This window comes from Rana temporaria, chromosome 2 (assembly GCF_905171775.1).
Source record: "Rana temporaria chromosome 2, aRanTem1.1, whole genome shotgun sequence".
Classification (NCBI taxonomy): domain Eukaryota; kingdom Metazoa; phylum Chordata; class Amphibia; order Anura; family Ranidae; genus Rana; species Rana temporaria.
In genome coordinates, this window is record NC_053490.1 from 458,542,756 (window position 1) to 458,561,901 (window position 19,146).

The following is a 19,146-nucleotide window of genomic DNA, read 5'->3' on the forward strand; positions in this document are numbered from 1 at the left end:
CACCACAACCCCCCCCCCCCCATACCGACACGGTCCAGAGCCCCAAGACCACTGACACCGACCACTACCCCACTGACACTACCCCACTGACACCGTCCACTGACGCTGACTACTACCCCACTGACACCGACCATTTCCCTACTGACACCAACCACTGCCCCACCCTCCCATTAATAGTACAAAAATAAATTGTAAAAAAAAAAATCCACTGGTCCCAAAAAACCTTTTGAAAAAAAAAAATATTAAATTGTAAAATAAAAAAATTATCTGACACTGTCCACTATCCTGACACCATCCTGCATGTACTACCCACCACTGTACACTCCGCATTCCTGTGATTCGCACCGCATTGCTGTTCAGATCACATGCGATGTCTGTCTGTGCGATGCGATTTCAGCCATACAAACTGTATGGCTGAAATCGCATCACATTCGGACCAAACACGCACAGGACCCTTTTTTTGGTCCGCACCAGAATCGCATGGGTGTTCACATCTATGCGATTTGGTTCATGTCCAAACTGTCAGTTCGCAGTGCGATATGCAAGCTGAAATGGGGGTGTCATTACCATTGTATGACACTCCCCAGCAGTTTCGAATATAGCAGTGTAAACTGCTGTGCGAGTCGGGTGCGATGTGGGAACCCGCAATGGATTCGCAGGGTTCCCGAATCGCACCAGTGTGAACCAAGCCTCAAAGCATACAGCCTACAAATGTCACCTGACTGCTCCCACCAAGGCTCGGTTCACACTGGTGCAATTCAGAAACCCTGCGAATCCACTGCGGGTTTCCACATCGCACCCGACTCGCACAGAAGTTCACACTGCCATATGCAGTGTAAGTATAAAAAGTGAGAAATCCACCCCTCCCCCACATAACACATCTTGGTAATATAGGAATGTTGCATATGAGATCAAGTGACCTCAGACACACATACTGCAATATAACAATAATAATAATAAGATCACTCAAGCTGGGACTAAATACATCTCCCCTAATCACTTGTCTATGTATATTCTGATGGCTGTTCAGTGTGATGAGGAAATGCTGCAGTGAACTGTGGATCACACCCCATATTATGAAAACATTTAGTCAAAACACAGGAAAGGCAGCCAATCCTGGGAGAGCTGGTGGGGAGAGGAGAGGAGGAGAGGGGGATGTGAATTGTGCACTTTTTACACAGGCTGTGCATGTCTGCAAGCTAGTGCACGAGATAAGTAAATAACCTGTCACTCAAAGCAAGGACTTTGGTTTTTATCTGTAAGTCTGTTTTATTTTACTGAACAATAAAAAGAGGATTGCTCAGAGCTGGATTAACTATGTGTGGCAAGACTGGGCACAGATGATAGGAATTCTTAATCTCTACATTGTGACATCTCGTGGTTTGGAAGAGCGAACATTATCAAAATGAATATCCTGCCTAGAATTCTATATTTATTCCAAACGATACCTATTAGAATCCCGCCCTCATTTTTCAAATCTTTTAAAAAAATCTGCTTAAAATTTCTTTGGAACGCTAGACAACCCAGGATTAAATGGGACAAGCTTGTGTCCCCAAAACTCCTAGGTGGCATTGGACTACCGGATGTTAGAAAATATTATTGGGCCTGCCATATGTCTAGGGTTGCCAACTGGCATCTCCATAGACAAACTAAGGACTGGGTAAGTCTAGAAGAATCTTTATCATCTCTAACAGTCCCATTAAAATGCCTCCCATGGATTAAATCTAGCAAAATCCCGCATATAACTAATTCTCATCCCATTACAGGTACTACCCTTAAATTTTTTTAGATACTTATGTAAAAACTTTAATATTTCTGACACGTATAGTCCTCTCACCCCTATTGAATTTAATCCTGAAATATTCCGGAGACCTTTTTTTACGACCCCTTTTAGTTCAATCCCTGAAGTTCTTTGTAGAGCCGAGCTATTTTTCGATGGAGGTTCCCCCTATCCTATGAATCTTTTTCTGCCAAGTTTACAGAATATAATATTCCCCTACGTGACTTCGAATTGATCACTCAGTTTCTGTCTGAGTCTGGTCCCACAGCTATCTGGCACAGACACAAAACTTGCTTCGAATCTATCTGTTTGAAGAATACACCTCAAAATCATTTAATATCTTATATGTATAGTATATTGAATTAGTCCATAGACCCACAAACCGACGATACTAACTTAAAGTGGGAAAAAGATCTGAACATCTCTATTTCAAATGAACAATGGGAATCCATTTTTTATCGCTTGCATAAAGGATCATTAAATGTCCTAACTGAGGAGAATAGTTATAAGTTGTATTCGAGATGGTACAGAACACCCAATGTTATCAACAAATATAATCCGAACGTCTCCCCTTTGTGCTGGCGATGTGGAACCGCACCTGGCACACTTCTCCACATATGGTGGGAGTGCCCTCTCATCGCAGCATTCTGGAAAGATGTTCACGACCTTATTACATCCATTTCAACTTTTACTCCTGATTTCACAGCTGAACAGTATCTGCTTCATCTTTCCTCTTTACCCAACCCGGTCTATAAGGGTTCAATTGTCGTGCATCTTATTAACGTGGCCAAGTTGTGTATCCCCATCAAGTGGTTGCAAACTTCTCCCCCTAGAATATCAGATTGGATACGCAAGGTAGACCATATCGCTAATATGGAGGAACCTATTTCTCAATCTAAAAACTCCTCTAGGTCCTTTAGTGATAAGTGGACATGTTGGTCTAATTTTTCGCGATCTACATAGTACCTTTCCTTATTAAACACATGTTCGGCCCCGGTCTAGTAATGGTATTATTATTATCTTACTCACCGGTTATACATCTTTATATCTATATTATCCGAATGTGGTTGTTATTTTCTCCTTAACTAATAACCGTGGCTGTCCTTATTCTTTCCGTTCCCCCTTGTGTGTCCCATTTCATGATGCTTGTCCTAGTGTCTTTACTCTTGTGTACGCTATTTCTTTCTGATACACAAAATGTTGCGTATATACTTCTGTACTGAATATGTACTTTCATATATGGATTTATTTGTATTCTATATTTGTTGATATTCTCTGTATATTCCTATGTATATTAAAAATACTCAATAAACAGATTTCAACAAAAAAAAATTGGGGGTTTACATCCACTTTAATTTTAATGTTTCTTGTTATGTTCAATTGTGTACATTGTGTTTTTTCATAAGAATGGTTTGCATTTACTCTTGAGAACATACGATACAGTCACCCAGGTCACATTTCTTCATGTTACATAGCTTTGCTTTATGGCCTCTTGGCCCTTCCTTTGCCTATTCATGTAATATGGCCTGTTAATATTTGATGATATGAGATAAATAACAAGTTCAATATTGTGTACACAAGGAGGGAACTGTTGGTCGGTCTCAATAAAAGACAACAATAGGCAATTAACAGATCAATAAACTATAATATAGCAACCCAACCTAATTAATATTTTTTGCCACACTCATGAGGCTGAATTTAATGGGCAATGATAAGGTCACATTTGATGGGCACTGATAAGGCCGCATTTGATGGGCATTGATAAGGCTGCCTTTGATAGGCACTGATGAGATGACCATGCCCATGTGAGGGCGCCAGAAATATTTCTGGACCCAGGTGTCCCTGCTTACAATGATTTTTTGGCTGCTTGAACCAGCTAATTGAGCTAGATCAAAACTGTACAGTTGTCATAGATGGGAAAGAAGGTGATGCCCTCCTGTGGTGGAATGAGTGCACAATTACTAACAGATTCAGTACAATGCTTTTCATTAGTAAACCAGAATGGAGTGGTAAAATAGGTTGTCACTGATTACAGTTTATACCAGGGGATGTCAATATCTGAGGTACAGGGGAGGGCATATAATATTATACATAAGGCCCTGTTCACACTTGCATGATATAGTTGCGCTAAAACACACCTTCCCAGCATGTCAAAAACGCATGAAAAATAGTCCCCTTTAAATCCTAATGCCCTGTACACACAAGCGGAATTCCAGTCGGAAAAAAGTTGGATTTTTTTTCCAATGGAATTCTGCTCAAGCCTGCCTTGCATACACACGGTCACACAAAAGTTTGGTGAACTTTTGACTGCCAAGAACGCGGTGACGTAAACGACTACGATGAGCCGAGAAAATTAAGTTCTATGCTTCTGAGCATGCGTCGATTTGTTTCCGAGCATGCGTCAGAATTTTACGCGTTGGAATTTGTACACACGATAGGAAATTCCGATCAGATTTTTTCCTGACGGGGAAAATAGAGAACCTGCTCTCTATCTTTTTCCAGCAGTTTTTCCGTTGGAAAAAGTCTGATGGAGCATACACACGGTCGGGATTCCTGACCAAAAGCTCTCATTGGACTTCTTCCAACGGTAAAACCGATCGCGTGTACGGGACATAACTGTTCAAATCTGTGCACTACGTACAGTGTGCTGCGCTTTCAAAAAGTCCTGCTTGCAGCATTTTAGGTGCCCTAATTGAAAAAAGTACCAAAAGGGCACCTTCTATTACAGTCTATAGGAGCATTAGATAGAAAAAAGTCCTGGACTGCCGCACTCCTAAAACGATGTCTATAGGAGCATACCAAAAACTCACTGCACGTTTTTTTAAGTTTTGTTTATGGAGTCACATGTAAATTTTTCCCAGGTGACCAGGGATGAAAATGAATGCAAAATACATGGAAAATGCATTATGTGTTTTAACCACTTAAGACCCGGACCAATATGCAGGTAAAGGACCTAGCCAATTTTTGCGATTCGGCACTGCGTTGCTTTAACTGACAATTGCGTGCGATGTGGCTCCCAAAAAAATTGGCGTCCTTTTTTTTTTCCACAAATAGAGCTTTCTTTTGGTGGTATTTGATCACCTCTGCGTTTTTATTTTTTTGCGCTATAAACAAAAATAGAGCGACAATTGCAATATTTTTTACTTTTTGCTATAATAAATAATAATAATATAATAAATATCCCCAAAAAATATATAAAAAAAAGTTGTTTCCTCAGTTTAGGCGTATTCTTCTACATATTTTTGGTAAAAAAAAAATCACAATAAGCGTTTATTGATTGGTTTGCGCAAAAGTTGTAGCGTTTACAAAATAGGAGATAGTTTTATGGCATTTTTATTAATCATTTTTATTTACTAGTAAAGGCGGCGATCAGCGATTTTTTTTGTGACTGCGACATTATGGCGGACACATCGGACACTTTTGACACATTTTTGGGACCATAGTCATTTTCACAGCGAAAAGTGCTATAAAAATGCACTGTTTACTGTGAAAATGACAATGGCAGTGAAGTGGTTAACCACTAGGTGGCGCTAATGGGTTATATGTGCCCTAAGGGAGTGATTCTTACTGTAGGGGGGTGTGGCTGTAGATGTGACATCACTGATCGTCATTCCCTATATCAGGGAACAATCGATCAGTGTCACTGCCACTGTTTTCACACACCTCTCCCCGTTCTTCAGCTCCTGTGACCGATCGCGGGACACCGCGATCGGTCGGGTCCCGCGGTCACGGAGCTTCGGACCCGGTCATGTGCACGTGCGCGCAACCCACGGCTGGGCTCTTGAAGGCGACGTACCTGTACGTGCCTGTGCCCAGCCGTGCCATTCTGCTGACGTATATAGTCGGTAGGGGGTCCTTAAGTGGTTAACGAAAAGCATTAAAAACTTTAAATAAAATGCATATCCCATTTTACAATGCACAGATGTGAACAGATTGTCTACAGTCTCTGATTGTTTCCTGTAGTATGTGTAGCAAGAACCCAGGCCTCCTTTAGTCTAATGGGAACCTCCAGAGCCAAGAACTGCTGACATCCTTCTGTATAGAGTAGGTTGTAAGGCATAGTGGGTATAATGCAAAATAGATTAATGGGCGCCAGACACTTCTTGAATGCAAAGAGATTTTATATCTCTTAAACAGAACTTTGGGAGAGAGGGTTAGGGCCAGGACACCGTTAGATAGTTGCAATATTAATTAAGAGACTCAGATACTTCTACAGGTAGACAACCATATAGGGAAAGACATCCAGCAAGACACCACATCTGCTTGTGTAGGAATGCTGTCTCTTATGGCAACAGTCTTGGAACAGTTCCTAACACAAGTTACTTTCTCTACAGTGACTTCTTGTAGGTTCTCAACCCCAGTCTCTCTCACTAGGCTTGCTGATTTACTGCCACCAAATCCCTTGAGCTCTTGCAATCTTCACTTGAGTATCTTCCCTTGCTTCTCTGCTGGGTCCCTAGCTTGGCACTCCAGATACTTCTCATGCTTCACCCCACTGGCCTGCTTGGTCCCTGGCTTGGCACACAAGCGTCACCTCTGCTGGCTGGTTCCCTGGCTTGACACCTGCTGAAGTTTCCAAATTCTTTACCCGTCCCCGGTTGGTGAAAACATACCTCCCAACAAGCATGGATTCTGCGGGATTATCCCGCACTGACTGCATATTCCCGCAGTCCCGCAAAAGGGTTACATTTCCAGCACTGAGAGGATCCAAGCTCCCCCCTGCTCAGTACTGTAGGAGGAGGCGGGCGGAGCTGAATGGGCAGTACTGCTGGAGGAGGCGGGTGGAGCTGAATGGCGGCCTATAGGAGGAGGCTGGCGGAGCTGAATGGCAGCTGTACTATAGGAGGAGGCGGGCGGAGCTGAATGGTAGCCTATAGGAGGAGGTGGGCGGAGCTGAATGTCAGCTGTACTATAGGAGGAGGCGGGCGGAGCTTAACGGCAGCCGTACTATAGGAGGAGGCGGGCGTAGCTGAATGGGCAGTACTGCGGTGCGTCGATGACTGCTGAGGGAGGAGACATTCTGTGCAAAGGTGAGAGGCATCCACTTCGCACCCCCCTCGGAGGTATGGGTGAAAATACTACTCTGGTACTAGCTTCAGCTACTCATTGTGGTCCCTGGTAATAAGGTGGATGGTCTCTTAGTGGCGACAGCTTCCCCTCTACCTCCGACCATGACAGGTTCTCTGGCCGGCAGAGCTGTCACTTCTGGTTGGAATCCCAACCCTATGCTGCTTTCTTGCTTCTGGATAGGTCCTCAGACAGCCTAGCAGCCAGATGTGCCCGGGATATGCCCAAACTCCGGCCTAGCAGCCCAGGCAGTACAACACACGTCCATCCAGGCTGCCGTCCAGGTGACACAGAGCACCGATCACCTGACTCCACCCAAATATATAGGTTCTCCCAGCAGGCCCATTGGCTAAAATACCCAATATACTCCTAATCTGTCCTTGCTTTGCCCTTGTCTTATCTAATGTCACCAGGTACCTGGCCACCTAGCGGCAGAACAGAGAAGTGCAGCAATTCCAGACTTAGGGTGAACTCAATTGATCCCTAACAATGAGCAAAGGTGGCACCTGGCAGGTAAATTTAGGAGCAACCCTGCCTAAACATTAGAGTGCTACATGTCTACAGTCTATGAATTTCTCCTGTAGTATGTTCACAGCCTCTGAATGTCTCCTTTAGTATGTCCACAGTCTTTGATTATCTCCTGTGGTATGTCCACAGTCTCTGATTATCTCTTCTAGTATGTCTACAGTCTTTGGTTATCTCCTGTAGTATGTTCACAGTCTCTGATTATCTCCTTAAAGAGGAACTGCAGTCTGCTCACATAATTAATTAAAGGGTCACTAAAGGAAAACATTTTTTTTGCTGAAATTACTGTTTACAGGGTATAGAGACATAAAAATTAACTGATTCCTTTTAAAAATTGAATTTAATCTATCATATAATGTACCTCTGGTTTCACGTTCGGTTTTAAAGGTACATACATGAATTTCCAGGTGAGAGGTGAGTCGGGAAGACACACAGAACAAAAACAACAAATCCAGGGCAGTGTTTTGTTTTTAAAATTAATCTGATTGGTTCTGAGGAGTTTTAGACACACAGTAATGACAGCTTAGACCACCGTGAAAATCTCCCAGTACGATGGTTATAAGGAAACAGGCACCAGGAAGTGTGGAGATCACAGCAGAATTACAGCTACTTCAAAGCAAAAACGAACAATGAGGACATGAAACCAGTACTGCAGTAAGGTAAAGTAAGCTATTTAGCTTAAAAAAAAAATCCTTTAGTGACCCTTTAAGGCTGGTACACCTTGTCCGGATGATGTCTCTGTAGAAAAAGATGGCGGCGTCACACCGCGCGGCCGGTCCCGACACTCTCACGGGGAAACAGCTTCAAATGTCTCAAGAGTGAACCGATCTACCTGCTCTGCTAGCAATGCTGTGCTCTCTCTGGGGCGAATGATCTGGCTCTCTGCTGAAGGCCGCAGCCTCCCGCTCTCAGTCACACACAGACCTCCTGCTCGCAGTTAAGATGGCGTCCAAAGAGGCCTAAACGAGGCCTGCTTGTCCTTTTTATCTGGTTACCCAGCAGGCTGTTCGGTGACACTATGCCTTGTGGTTCCACAGCTTAGCATTGTGGGTCTGGTAGCTCTCAAACTAATATACACAGTAAGAGTCACTCCCTCATTGTCAGAAACTTGGTAGAAGGCCGAGATGCTAGGAGGGCTCCCCTTGCGGCCAAGCCCAGCACACCACTGAAGGTGATACAGCAGGTGTGATGCTCACAGAAGCACGGGTGACGGGAAGCTGGAACTGGAGATAGGCATACTTGGTTGGTCCAGGAAGCAGGAACCGGAGGGCAGACTAGATAGCGGAGTCTGTAGCCAAGCCAGGGGTCAACACAGTAAATCAGTCCAGAATCAGTGTCAAGATGCAGGAAGCAGGCGGAGAGAAGTCGGGTGCAAACCAAGGATCAAGCCAGAAGGTCAGAAGAATCAGGTCAGGGCAAGTTGGGTCGGTACACAGATCAGGAACAGCAGATACATGGAACTCAGGAATGCAGGACAAGCTGAAGATACACCAGCGATGCGCCAGTGTCAGCAGCTGGTTTAAATTGGCCGGGCAATTATCACGCCGTGCGTGTGCCATTGCGCATACGCCTATTCATGGCGCCACGCATCCTTGTGCGCGCATGCGCAATATTGCATCTATTTCCCTGATACTCATTAAACCACATATCCCACGATGCATCACTATTATTTTTTTAACCAACAAAATAAATGTTCAAATAACTTTCAATGGTCACCAGAGGGAGCCAAAGTCCTTTGCTGAATAAACATTACATAACTTAATGCAATAACTTTCAGTAGCAATACCTTGGCTACATACAGTAAGAAGAACTTTGATGAAGATCCTGGCTCTAAACACCATTCATGAAATCTGACCTAATTCCTGTGTCTTTCTGCTGCTCCGATCCTCTGTTATCAGTATGATAACTTTTGACAAGTTCTTCGACACACGAGATAAAAGCAGCTAGAAATTTGTGTCGAAGAGGAAACTTAGAGACAGATTAGCAGAGAGCTTGTCTATTGACAGCACAGCTCGGCATGTTTCTTTGTTCCTGTGCTTATGTGGAAGGGCGTGTGTGCCTTTCCTTCAACCAGCTGTCACACAGTGTATGTATGAGGGTTTATATCCACTTTAAGGTGGACCCTGATGTGGAAATGAAACTCTTGATATGAGAGGGACTTTGATGGGCACCCTGATGTAGGGGGGGGGGGGGGCACTGTTTGGGATTCTAATGTAAGGGTGACCCTGATGTAGGTAAGGACTCTAATGTAAGGGGAACTCCAATGAGAACCCTGATGTAAGGAGTAATTCTGATATAAGGGGGACTTTGATGAAGACCATGATGTAAGGGGAGATTTTGATGGAAAGGGAACTCTTGAATTTATTTTTGTGTGACCCTTTTTTAGGCCTCGTGCACACGGACACCTTTTGGTGAAAACTTCTAAAACGCCCACTTTCGTGTTTGGGGGGAATACACTGTACATGCGTGCGTGGGTGAGTGATAGTTTAGCTAAATGTCCATGTACAAAGGCCTTAAAGGGGTTGTAAATGTAAAAAACAAAATTTCATAAATAGCTTCCCTTACCTTAGTGCAGTCCTCCTTCACCTACCTCATTCTTCGATTTTGCTTTTAAATGTCCCTATTTCTTCTGAGAAATCCTCACTTCCTGTTCTTCTGTCTGTAACTACACGCAGTAATGCAAGGCTTTCTCCCTGGTGTGGAGAAAGCCTCTTCAGGGGGAGGGGGCGTGCAGGCAAGTCAAAACACACTCTACTTTGCAGATAGAGAAAGGAGCTGTGTGTTAGTGGGCGTCCTGACACTCCTGCTCGCCCCCCCCCTCAGGAGGCTTTCTCCACACCAGGGAGAAAGCCTTGCATTACTGTGTGTAGTTACAGACAGAAGAACAGGAAGTGAGGATTTCTCAGAAGAAATAAGGACATTTAAAAGCAAAATCGAAGGAGGACTGCCCTAAGGTAAAGGCAGCTATTTAGGGGGAAACAAATTACCTTTACAACCCCTTTAAGTGTTACTGAACCCAGAACCTGCATTCACTATATCTGGTCTCCCACAATACATGGTACACAGTATACAGAACCAGTGGCGTCACTAGGGTTGGTGTTACCTAGTGCGGTAAACCCCCCCCCCCATCTAGGCTGCCCAGCACCATGCAGGCAGCACACAGTCATGGGGCGTACCCCAAACCAGCCCCTGTAAATGATAGTATAGGGCAGTATATGGCAGGTTAGGGTGGTACAGGGCAGGTTAAGGCAGTATGGGGCAGGTTGGGGTGTTATAGGGCAAGTTAGGGTGGCATAGGGCAAGTGAGGGTGGCAAAAGGCAGGTTGGGGTGGTACAGGGTATATTAGGGTGGCACGGGGGCAAGATGGGGTGGCACGGGGCAGGCTGGGGTGGCACAGTGCAGGTTGGGTTGGTATACAGCAGGCTGGGGTGGCACAGGGCAGGCTGAGGTGGTATATTAGATATAATAGGCACAGTAGCTGAGTGAGCTGGTCTGCTGGGGGGAGGGGGCGGCTGGACACAGCTATATTATATATATATATATATATATATATATATATATATATATATATAGCCATAGTTGCCAACATTTGAAAAAAAAGTCCAGGGACACTTTGCAGCACAGCTATTAATTAATTACCACACTCACTTCCCCGAAGCTCCACCCACTCCACATAATCTTCGCCTACTTATCAGATTATAGCAGGGGTCTCAAACTCAAATTACCTGAGGGTTACAAGAAAAGTTTTCATATGCCATGGGGGGCCGCATGCAAACTTTCAAACTTCAAAAACAACAGTACTGGTGTCAGCGAACGCATTATTACCACCAGCACTGCTGTAAGCGGCCGCATTTTTACCCCCAGCACTGGTGTCAGTGGATGCATTATTAACCCTGACCACTACACTGCACACCGACCACTGCACTACACGATGACCACTACACTGCACACTGACCACTACACACTGACCACTCACCATCAGGGCACAGCACATTAGGTCACAGAGCCCAGCACATTAGGGTACAGGGCACAGCGCACATCAGGGCACAGGACACGGCACGACAGGGCACAGGACCCGGCACATCAGGGTACAGAGCCCGGCACATCAGGGTACAGAGCCCGGCACATCAGGGTACAGAGCCCGGCACATCAGGGTACAGAGTCCAGCACATCAGGGTACAGAGTCCAGCACATCAGGGTACAGAGCCCGGCACATCAGGGTACATGGGGCACATCAGAGCACAATCGGGGCACATTAGGGTACATGGGGCGCATCAGAGCACATCGGAGCACATCAGGGTACATGGGGCACATTCAGGGTACAAACAGGGTACATGAGGGCATGTACATGGGGCACATCGGGGTACATGGGGGGCACAATCGGGGTACAATCAGGGTACATGGGGCACATTAAGGCACATGGGGAACATGAGGTCACAATCGGGGTACATGGGGAACAAACAGAGCACATGGGGCACAATCAGTGTACAGAGACTGCAGACGTGGTACAGGAGATGGTCAGAGAGTGTGCGGACATAATTGGGCTGAAATTGCACAGAACGCACAGCGTGTTCCTGTGTTTTTCAGTGTGAACCTGGACCTGTGACCTGGAACCCACACTTTGCTAACTTGCCTGGAAAGGGGCATTAGTATGGGCACCTGGAGCAATTTGCCACATCTCTTCTGGGATGCCAAGGGCCACCCCCTCTGTGGCAGACAGCAGCTTTAATTTGGGGGGAGGAATATGTGCTAAGGGGGTGGATTTCATATCCAAGCCCCCTTGCAGCATACATCAAAGTGCCCCCTAGAACATATCCTTTCCCCCAAAATTACTCACAGTAAACTGTAACCCGTAGGCATGACCCCCTCCCTCCCCCTCTGGAAGGCTCACTTACTTTGCATCAGGACATGTGTCATCTTGTCAGACGAGCAGCTTTTCTTGGCAGCAGCGTGGTGAGCCTCCTTCTCCTCCCCCTCCTCCTCTGTGTACACAGGAAACATCACACAGCAGGAGAAGGAGGGGGGCGGGCTCAGTTCACTCCGTCTCACTCTGCAGTGTGTGTGTCAGGAGTCAGGACCAGGCAGCCGGGGACTGCAGGGAGATATATAAACAAACATACTGCCGCACCTGCCTTCCCCACTAGCCGGGACAAGTCCCGGCAGGCTAAATTAGCAGGGACTAGGTCCTATTTCACGGGACTGTCCCTTTAAAAACGGGACAGTTGGCAAGTATGTATAGCTGTGTCTAGCAGATCATCTTGTCCCCCCCCCCCCCTTTTCGTTATCAGACCAGCACAGCACAGGGCGCCAGACACTGTCTGAGAGTCCTCCCACACCAGCTCTCAGGTGGGCTGCCGGTACTATGGCAACGCCCCCACCTATCACACACACACCTCACCTCCTTGCAAGCTGAGTGTCACCCTTCAATAGTTCATTTCCCTCTCGCCTGTACTGTACTCACACCTGTTTCGGGAGTCTGGAGAGGAGACGAGGACAGCGTCACAGCATGCAGCGGCGCGCCTCATGTCTGCAGTGTGAAATGTGACAGGCTCACTGGCTCAGTAGGGAGGAGGAAGACGAAGAAGAAGCATGCACACCTTGTGCAGCGCTGGAGGTGTTGTTCCAGCGGGGTGACCGGGGTCAGCTGTAAAAAAAAAAAAATACCAGGGCTTTGCTTACCCTCGGGATAGTCGGGGTGGTGCCACCCCTCTAGCGGGTATCACCTGGGTGCGGACCGCACCCCCCCACACCCCCCTAGCAATGCCTCTGCACAGAACATGGAAATGCAATTATTTTAGTAAATATAAACTGCTAAAAACCTTTTCTCATCAGCAGTATATAGCAGTCTTGTGACTTCTACAAGTCAAAGGAAGAAGGACCCGCTGCTCCAGGTGTATAGAATAACCCAATTGGAACCCAAAGGAGTGCCAGCCCTGGCCTGCCTCTGTGGAAAACTTGAAGAAAAAGAAGAACAGCTGCACATCCAAAGGTTCCAAACGCCTTTATTGAAATCCCCATGATAGCACCAAGGACACCAAGAAAGCAGTCATGTAGACGCGTTTCACACATACATCTTGTGCTTAAGCCTTGGGAACTGTTCTTCTTTGACTTCTAGCAGTGTCTGGTTAAAGCTTCTAGGAGTTTTCATTCTGCTATGACTGTCCTATGAGGCTGCAGGACCCCTGACCTTCTGTCTGGACAGTGCTAACTGGTCTTGTGCTGATCATATGCACCCTCCCAAGAAAAAAAAACTGTCTAGCAATACACACCAAACTGAGCATGTGCAGCTTGTCCCCAATGCTTTGTTCTATCAGTAAATGGATTGGGGACAGTGTAAGGGAAGGATCAGAGAAGACAGGATCAAACAGCCTTTTTCTTCGGCTTGTAAATATTTGTAAAATATAAAATGTGGAGCCCTCTATAACAAGCCATACACTCGGTGTACCAACAGAGGTTTTACAGCACTGTTACCAGCAGGGGGAGCCTGCATATCACTGTCAGTCGACTATATACCAAGGAAAGCCGGAAGTGGGGCACAGATAACCAGAACCGCATGTCACGTGAGTCAGGCAGGCCGGAAATGGGGCATTTGTTTCGGAAGTGGCGGTCTCCAAGTGAGTGGGACGGTTGCTAGGAGCAGGCAGGAAGTAGGGAGGCGGGGGTGACAGAGATGCTGGCAGGTGGTGAGAGTGTCTGAGGTAGAATGTCTAGTCCCGGCCGCTGTCTATGGTTCCTCGCCCTGACCCTGGCGGTGTCCCCGCTATTTGGGGTTTCTATAAAGAAGGAGATGGAGGACACCATGGAGAAGTATGACCGATACTACAACCATGAGGAGCTCACCTCTCGTCTCCAGTCCCTCGCCCAGGCGTACCCGGAGCTGTGCCGGCTCTTCAGCATCGGCCAGTCGGTGGAGAGCCGGGAGCTTTGGGTGATGAGGATCACTACTGACCCCCAGGGGGCCCCGCCGGACCGGCCGCAGTTCAAGTACGTGGGGAACATGCACGGCGATGAGACGGTGTCCCGGCAGGTGCTGATCTACCTGATCGAGGAACTGCTGGGGGGCTACGGGCAGGACCCCCGCCTCACCCGCCTCATCAACACCACCGACATCTACATCCTACCCAGCCTCAACCCAGACGGCTTCCACCGGGCCCAGGAGGGTGACTGCCGGGGGGAGAACGGGGGCCGGGAGAATGCCAGACACCTGGACCTCAACCGCAACTTCCCCGACCAATTCAACTCCAACCGGGTACCGCCCGACCCCCAGCAACTGCCCGAGGTGCAGGCCATGATCACCTGGATCCGGAGCAATCGGTGAGACCACATTGTGCCGGGGGGAGTGTCAGTGTGTATGGAGGGAGCACCCCACCGATCTGTCAGTGTGTATGGAGGGAGCACCCCACCGATCTGTCAGTGTGTATGGGGGGAGAACCCCACCGATCTGTCAGTGTGTATGGGGAGGGAGCACCCCACCGATCTGTCAGTGTGTATGGAAGGAGCACCCCACCGATCTGTCAGTGTGTATGGAGGGAGCACCCCACCGATCTGTCAGTGTGTATGGAGGGAGCACCCCACCGATCTGTCAGTGTGTATGGAGGGAGCACCCCACCGATCTGTCAGTGTGTATGGAGGGAGCACCCCACCGATCTGTCAGTGTGTATGGAGGGAGCACCCCACCGATCTGTCAGTGTGTATGAAGGGAGCACCCCACCGATCTGTCAGTGTGTATGGGGGGGGGGGAGAACCCCACCGATCTGTCAGTGTGTATGGAGGGAGCAGCCCACCGATCTGTCAGTGTGTATGAAGGGAGCACCCCACCGATCTGTCAGTGTGTATGAAGGGAGCACCCCACCGATCTGTCAGTGTGTATGGAGGGAGCACCCCACCGATCTGTCAGTGTGTATGGAGGGAGCACCCCACCGATCTGTCAGTGTGTATGGAGGGAGCAGCCCACCGATCTGTCAGTGTGTATGAAGGGAGCACCCCACCGATCTGTCAGTGTGTATGAAGGGAGCACCCCACCGATCTGTCAGTGTGTATGGGGGGAGCACCCCACCGATCTGTCAGTGTGTATGGAGGGAGCAGCCCACCGATCTGTCAGTGTGTATGGAGGGAGCAGCCCACCGATGTGTCAGTGTGTATGGAGGGAGCACCCCACCGATCTGTCAGTGTGTATGGGGGGGGGAGCAGCCCACCGATGTGTCAGTGTGTATGGGGGGGGAGCACCCCACCGATGTGTCAGTGTGTATGGGGGGGGGAGCACCCCACCGATGTGTCAGTGTGTATGGAGGGAGCACCCCACCGATCTGTCAGTGTGTATGGGGGGGGGAGCACCCCACCGATGTGTCAGTGTGTATGGGGGGGGAGCACCCCACCGATGTGTCAGTGTGTATGGGGGGGGGAGCACCCCACCGATGTGTCAGTGTGTATGGGGGGGGAGCACCCCACCGATGTGTCAGTGTGTATGGGGGGGGAGCACCCCACCGATCTGTCAGTGTGTATGAAGGGAGCACCCCACCGATCTGTCAGTGTGTATGGGGGGGGAGCAGCCCACCGATGTGTCAGTGTGTATGGAGGGAGCACCCCACCGATCTGTCAGTGTGTATGGGGGGGGGAGCAGCCCACCGATGTGTCAGTGTGTATGGGGGGGGGAGCAGCCCACCGATGTGTCAGTGTGTATGGAGGGAGCAGCCCACCGATGTGTCAGTGTGTATGGGGGGGGAGCACCCCACCGATGTGTCAGTGTGTATGGGGGGGGAGCACCCCACCGATGTGTCAGTGTGTATGGGGGGGGAGCACCCCACCGATGTGTCAGTGTGTATGGGGGGGGAGCACCCCACCGATGTGTCAGTGTGTATGGGGGGGGGAGCACCCCACCGATGTGTCGGTGTGTATGGGGGGGGAGCACCCCACCGATGTGTCAGTGTGTATGGGGGGGGGAGCACCCCACCGATGTGTCGGTGTGTATGGGGGGGGAGCACCCCACCGATCTGTCGGTGTGTATGGGGGGGGAGCACCCCACCGATCTGTCAGTGTGTATGGGGGGAGCACCCCACCGATCTGTCGGTGTGTATGGGGGGGGGAGCACCCCACCGATCTGTCAGTGTGTATGGAGGGAGCACCCCACCGATCTGTCAGTGTGTATGGAGGGAGCACCCCACCGATCTGTCAGTGTGTATGTGTATTCTTATGTTTAAATGAACAGATATGAAAGGACACAGATGTAGGCAGATGATCATCCATAAGGCTCCATTCACATCTATGCATGTTGCTTTTGAGCATTTCTGCAGTGCCTTCTGCATTTTTCTTTACCACAATTTTATTGTTTTGATTTCCTTTAGGCCGGGTTCACACCTATGTGAATTGAATGTGGGTTTCATCACATCCAATTCACATAGCAGGAAAATGTGACCGGTTCTCTATGGCGGCTGCAGAACGCACTGCTCAGAAACGCTGTGCATCTTTGCCTCCGTTTCAGGGCGGAATTCAGGCAAAGATTCTGTCCTGATTCATCCCTGAACAGGAACGGACAGCGTTCCTGTGCAATCCGTGGCCGGTTTGGGTGTGAACCGAGCCTTAAGCCTCATATACACGATCGGACTTCAAACAAACTTTTCCGTGGATTTTTGTTCGAAGGGCGTTGAACTTGGTATGCATACACACAGCAGGACTTTTTCAGACAACTTTCCCAAAATCATGTGGTTTTTCAGCTCTTTACCGCCACCCTTTGGTCAACTTCTGTATTGTTGTCTGATCTTTTGCATTGGTTCTGAGCATGCGTGTTTGTACTTTGGACTTAAGTCCGATGGATTTCGGTACACATGGCAGGACTTTGCACCGTAGGACTTTTGTTGCGGGAAATTTTATCTGTTTGCAGAGCAAACTTTTGTCCGATGAAAACCGAAAAAGTTTGTCTGATGGAGCGTACACACGGTCAAATTATTTTGAAAAACTTGCTCGTTTTGAAGTTTGTTGTCAAAAAGTCCTATCGTGTGTATGCCTTTTAGATTTACCAAAACCATGTCGTAGCGCAAGGGCCTGCCTGATTGCATACAAATTGAAACTGCTAAGGCCCGTACACACGATCGGATTTTCGGACGGGAATTGTGTGATGACTGGCTGTTGTCAGAAAATCCGACCGTTTGTATGTTTTAAAATTTTCCGACAACAAATGTGTGCTGTCGGATTATCCGATCGTGTGTACACAAGTCCTTGTACACAAGCAATGCTAACCATAACACAACATTAGCAGAAGTTGCCCAAAGGGTCGCGCTAAAGAGCTGAAAAACGACGTAGTTTTGTGTTTGTTGGCTGACAATTCTTTGCTGTTTGTATGCAAGACAAATTTGTGGCCAACGCCCTTTGGACAAAAGTCCTACGCTTTGTCTGCGGAAAATCCCATCGTGTGTACCAGGCTTTAGGCTGCATTCACACCTGAGCGTTTTAAAGTCGCGTGTTTTTACTACAATTTTGTTCAGGTCACCAATGTAAAAAGCAGAAACACGCCTGTAATCTGCCCCAAAGAAGCTCATGTTCTTTTGTGAGCTTAAGGCGTTTTTTAGGCGTTTTGCTTCAGGTGACAAAACACTCAGATGTGAACAAGTGCCATTGAAACGAATAGGATTTTGCTTGTTAGTCGGTTTTTTCGGGCGTTTTATGAGCCGAAAAACGCTCAGGTGTAAATGCTGCCGTAAGGTTTGACCTCATATAGTAAATGGTTTTGGAAAATCTAAAGGAAAAAATCTAAAGAAAATTGTATAGTGTGTATCCAGCCTAGTTACCGCTTGCTTACAGTCACCTGCCTCAGATTTGTGTTGTAAAAGGTGATTGTTACAAGGTGGTTATCGTATTCTTAAAGGGCTTATCAAGGTTTGTTTTTTATTTTCTAAATAGGTTCCTTTAAGCTAGTGCATTGTTGGTTCACTTACCTTTTCCTTCAATTTCCCTTCTAAATGTTTTTTTTCTTTGTTTTCTTTGTCTGAATTTCTCACTTCCTGTTCCTCCTCAGTAAGCTGTTCTGGCTGACTAACCCCCAGCCAGAACGGCTCGGATGATGGGGGCAAGTTAACTGAGGAGAAACAGGAAGTGAGAAATTCAGACAGAAAAAAACATTCAGAGCTGGTTCACACTGGGGACAATAAGACTTGCCGGGCGACTCGGCAAGGCGATCTGCCCACGACTTCAGAGGCGACTTGCAAAATGACTTCTGTGTTGAAGTCAATGCAAGTCACCCTGAAGTCATCCCAAAATAGTACAGGAACCTTTTTCTAAGTCGGAGCGAGTTCCAACGGTTCCATTGTACAAAACAGAGCGCGACTTGTCAGGCAGCTAAGTCACCTGACGAGTCGCACCTGTGTGAACCGGCTCTTAGAAGGGAAATGGAAGGAAAAGGTAAGTGAACAAACAATGCACTAGCTTAAAGGAACCTATTTAGAAAATAAAAAACAAACCTTTACAACCCCTTTAACCACTTAAAGGGGTGAGGTGTCGGGCGCAGAGTGTGACGCAGTTCTTGTGCAGCGCTGGTTTTGTTCTCTGTCAGGTCACCGGCTGGAGAGTTGTCTTCTATTATAAACCAGAACGAGACTATTTTAGAGCAAGATAATGATGGATCAAGAAATTCCATTTAAGATCTTCCCATTGGCAAGACTAAATAGTAGTCATGTATCTGCTGTTAAACCTGTTGCAGTTGTGGACAATACATCGTACTTTCAGAACTTTAAACCTCTGCAAGAAAAGACACAAGACGTTAGCCATAGCACCCAAGATTGCT

The 19,146-nt window shown here is 47.5% G+C and overlaps 1 protein-coding gene across 1 annotated transcript in view; it reads left to right on the forward strand.

Annotated features, from left to right (window-relative positions):
- Nucleotides 1-13,979: 13,979 nt before the first annotated feature.
- The window catches only part of CPD (carboxypeptidase D), a 131,746-nt gene continuing 126,579 nt past the window's right edge, over nucleotides 13,980-19,146 (forward strand). The window contains exon 1 of the mRNA XM_040338577.1: nucleotides 13,980-14,687. Within this exon, the coding sequence (XP_040194511.1) occupies nucleotides 14,077-14,687 (611 nt within the window). The 5' untranslated portion in view covers nucleotides 13,980-14,076. The remainder of the gene's footprint in view (nucleotides 14,688-19,146) is intronic.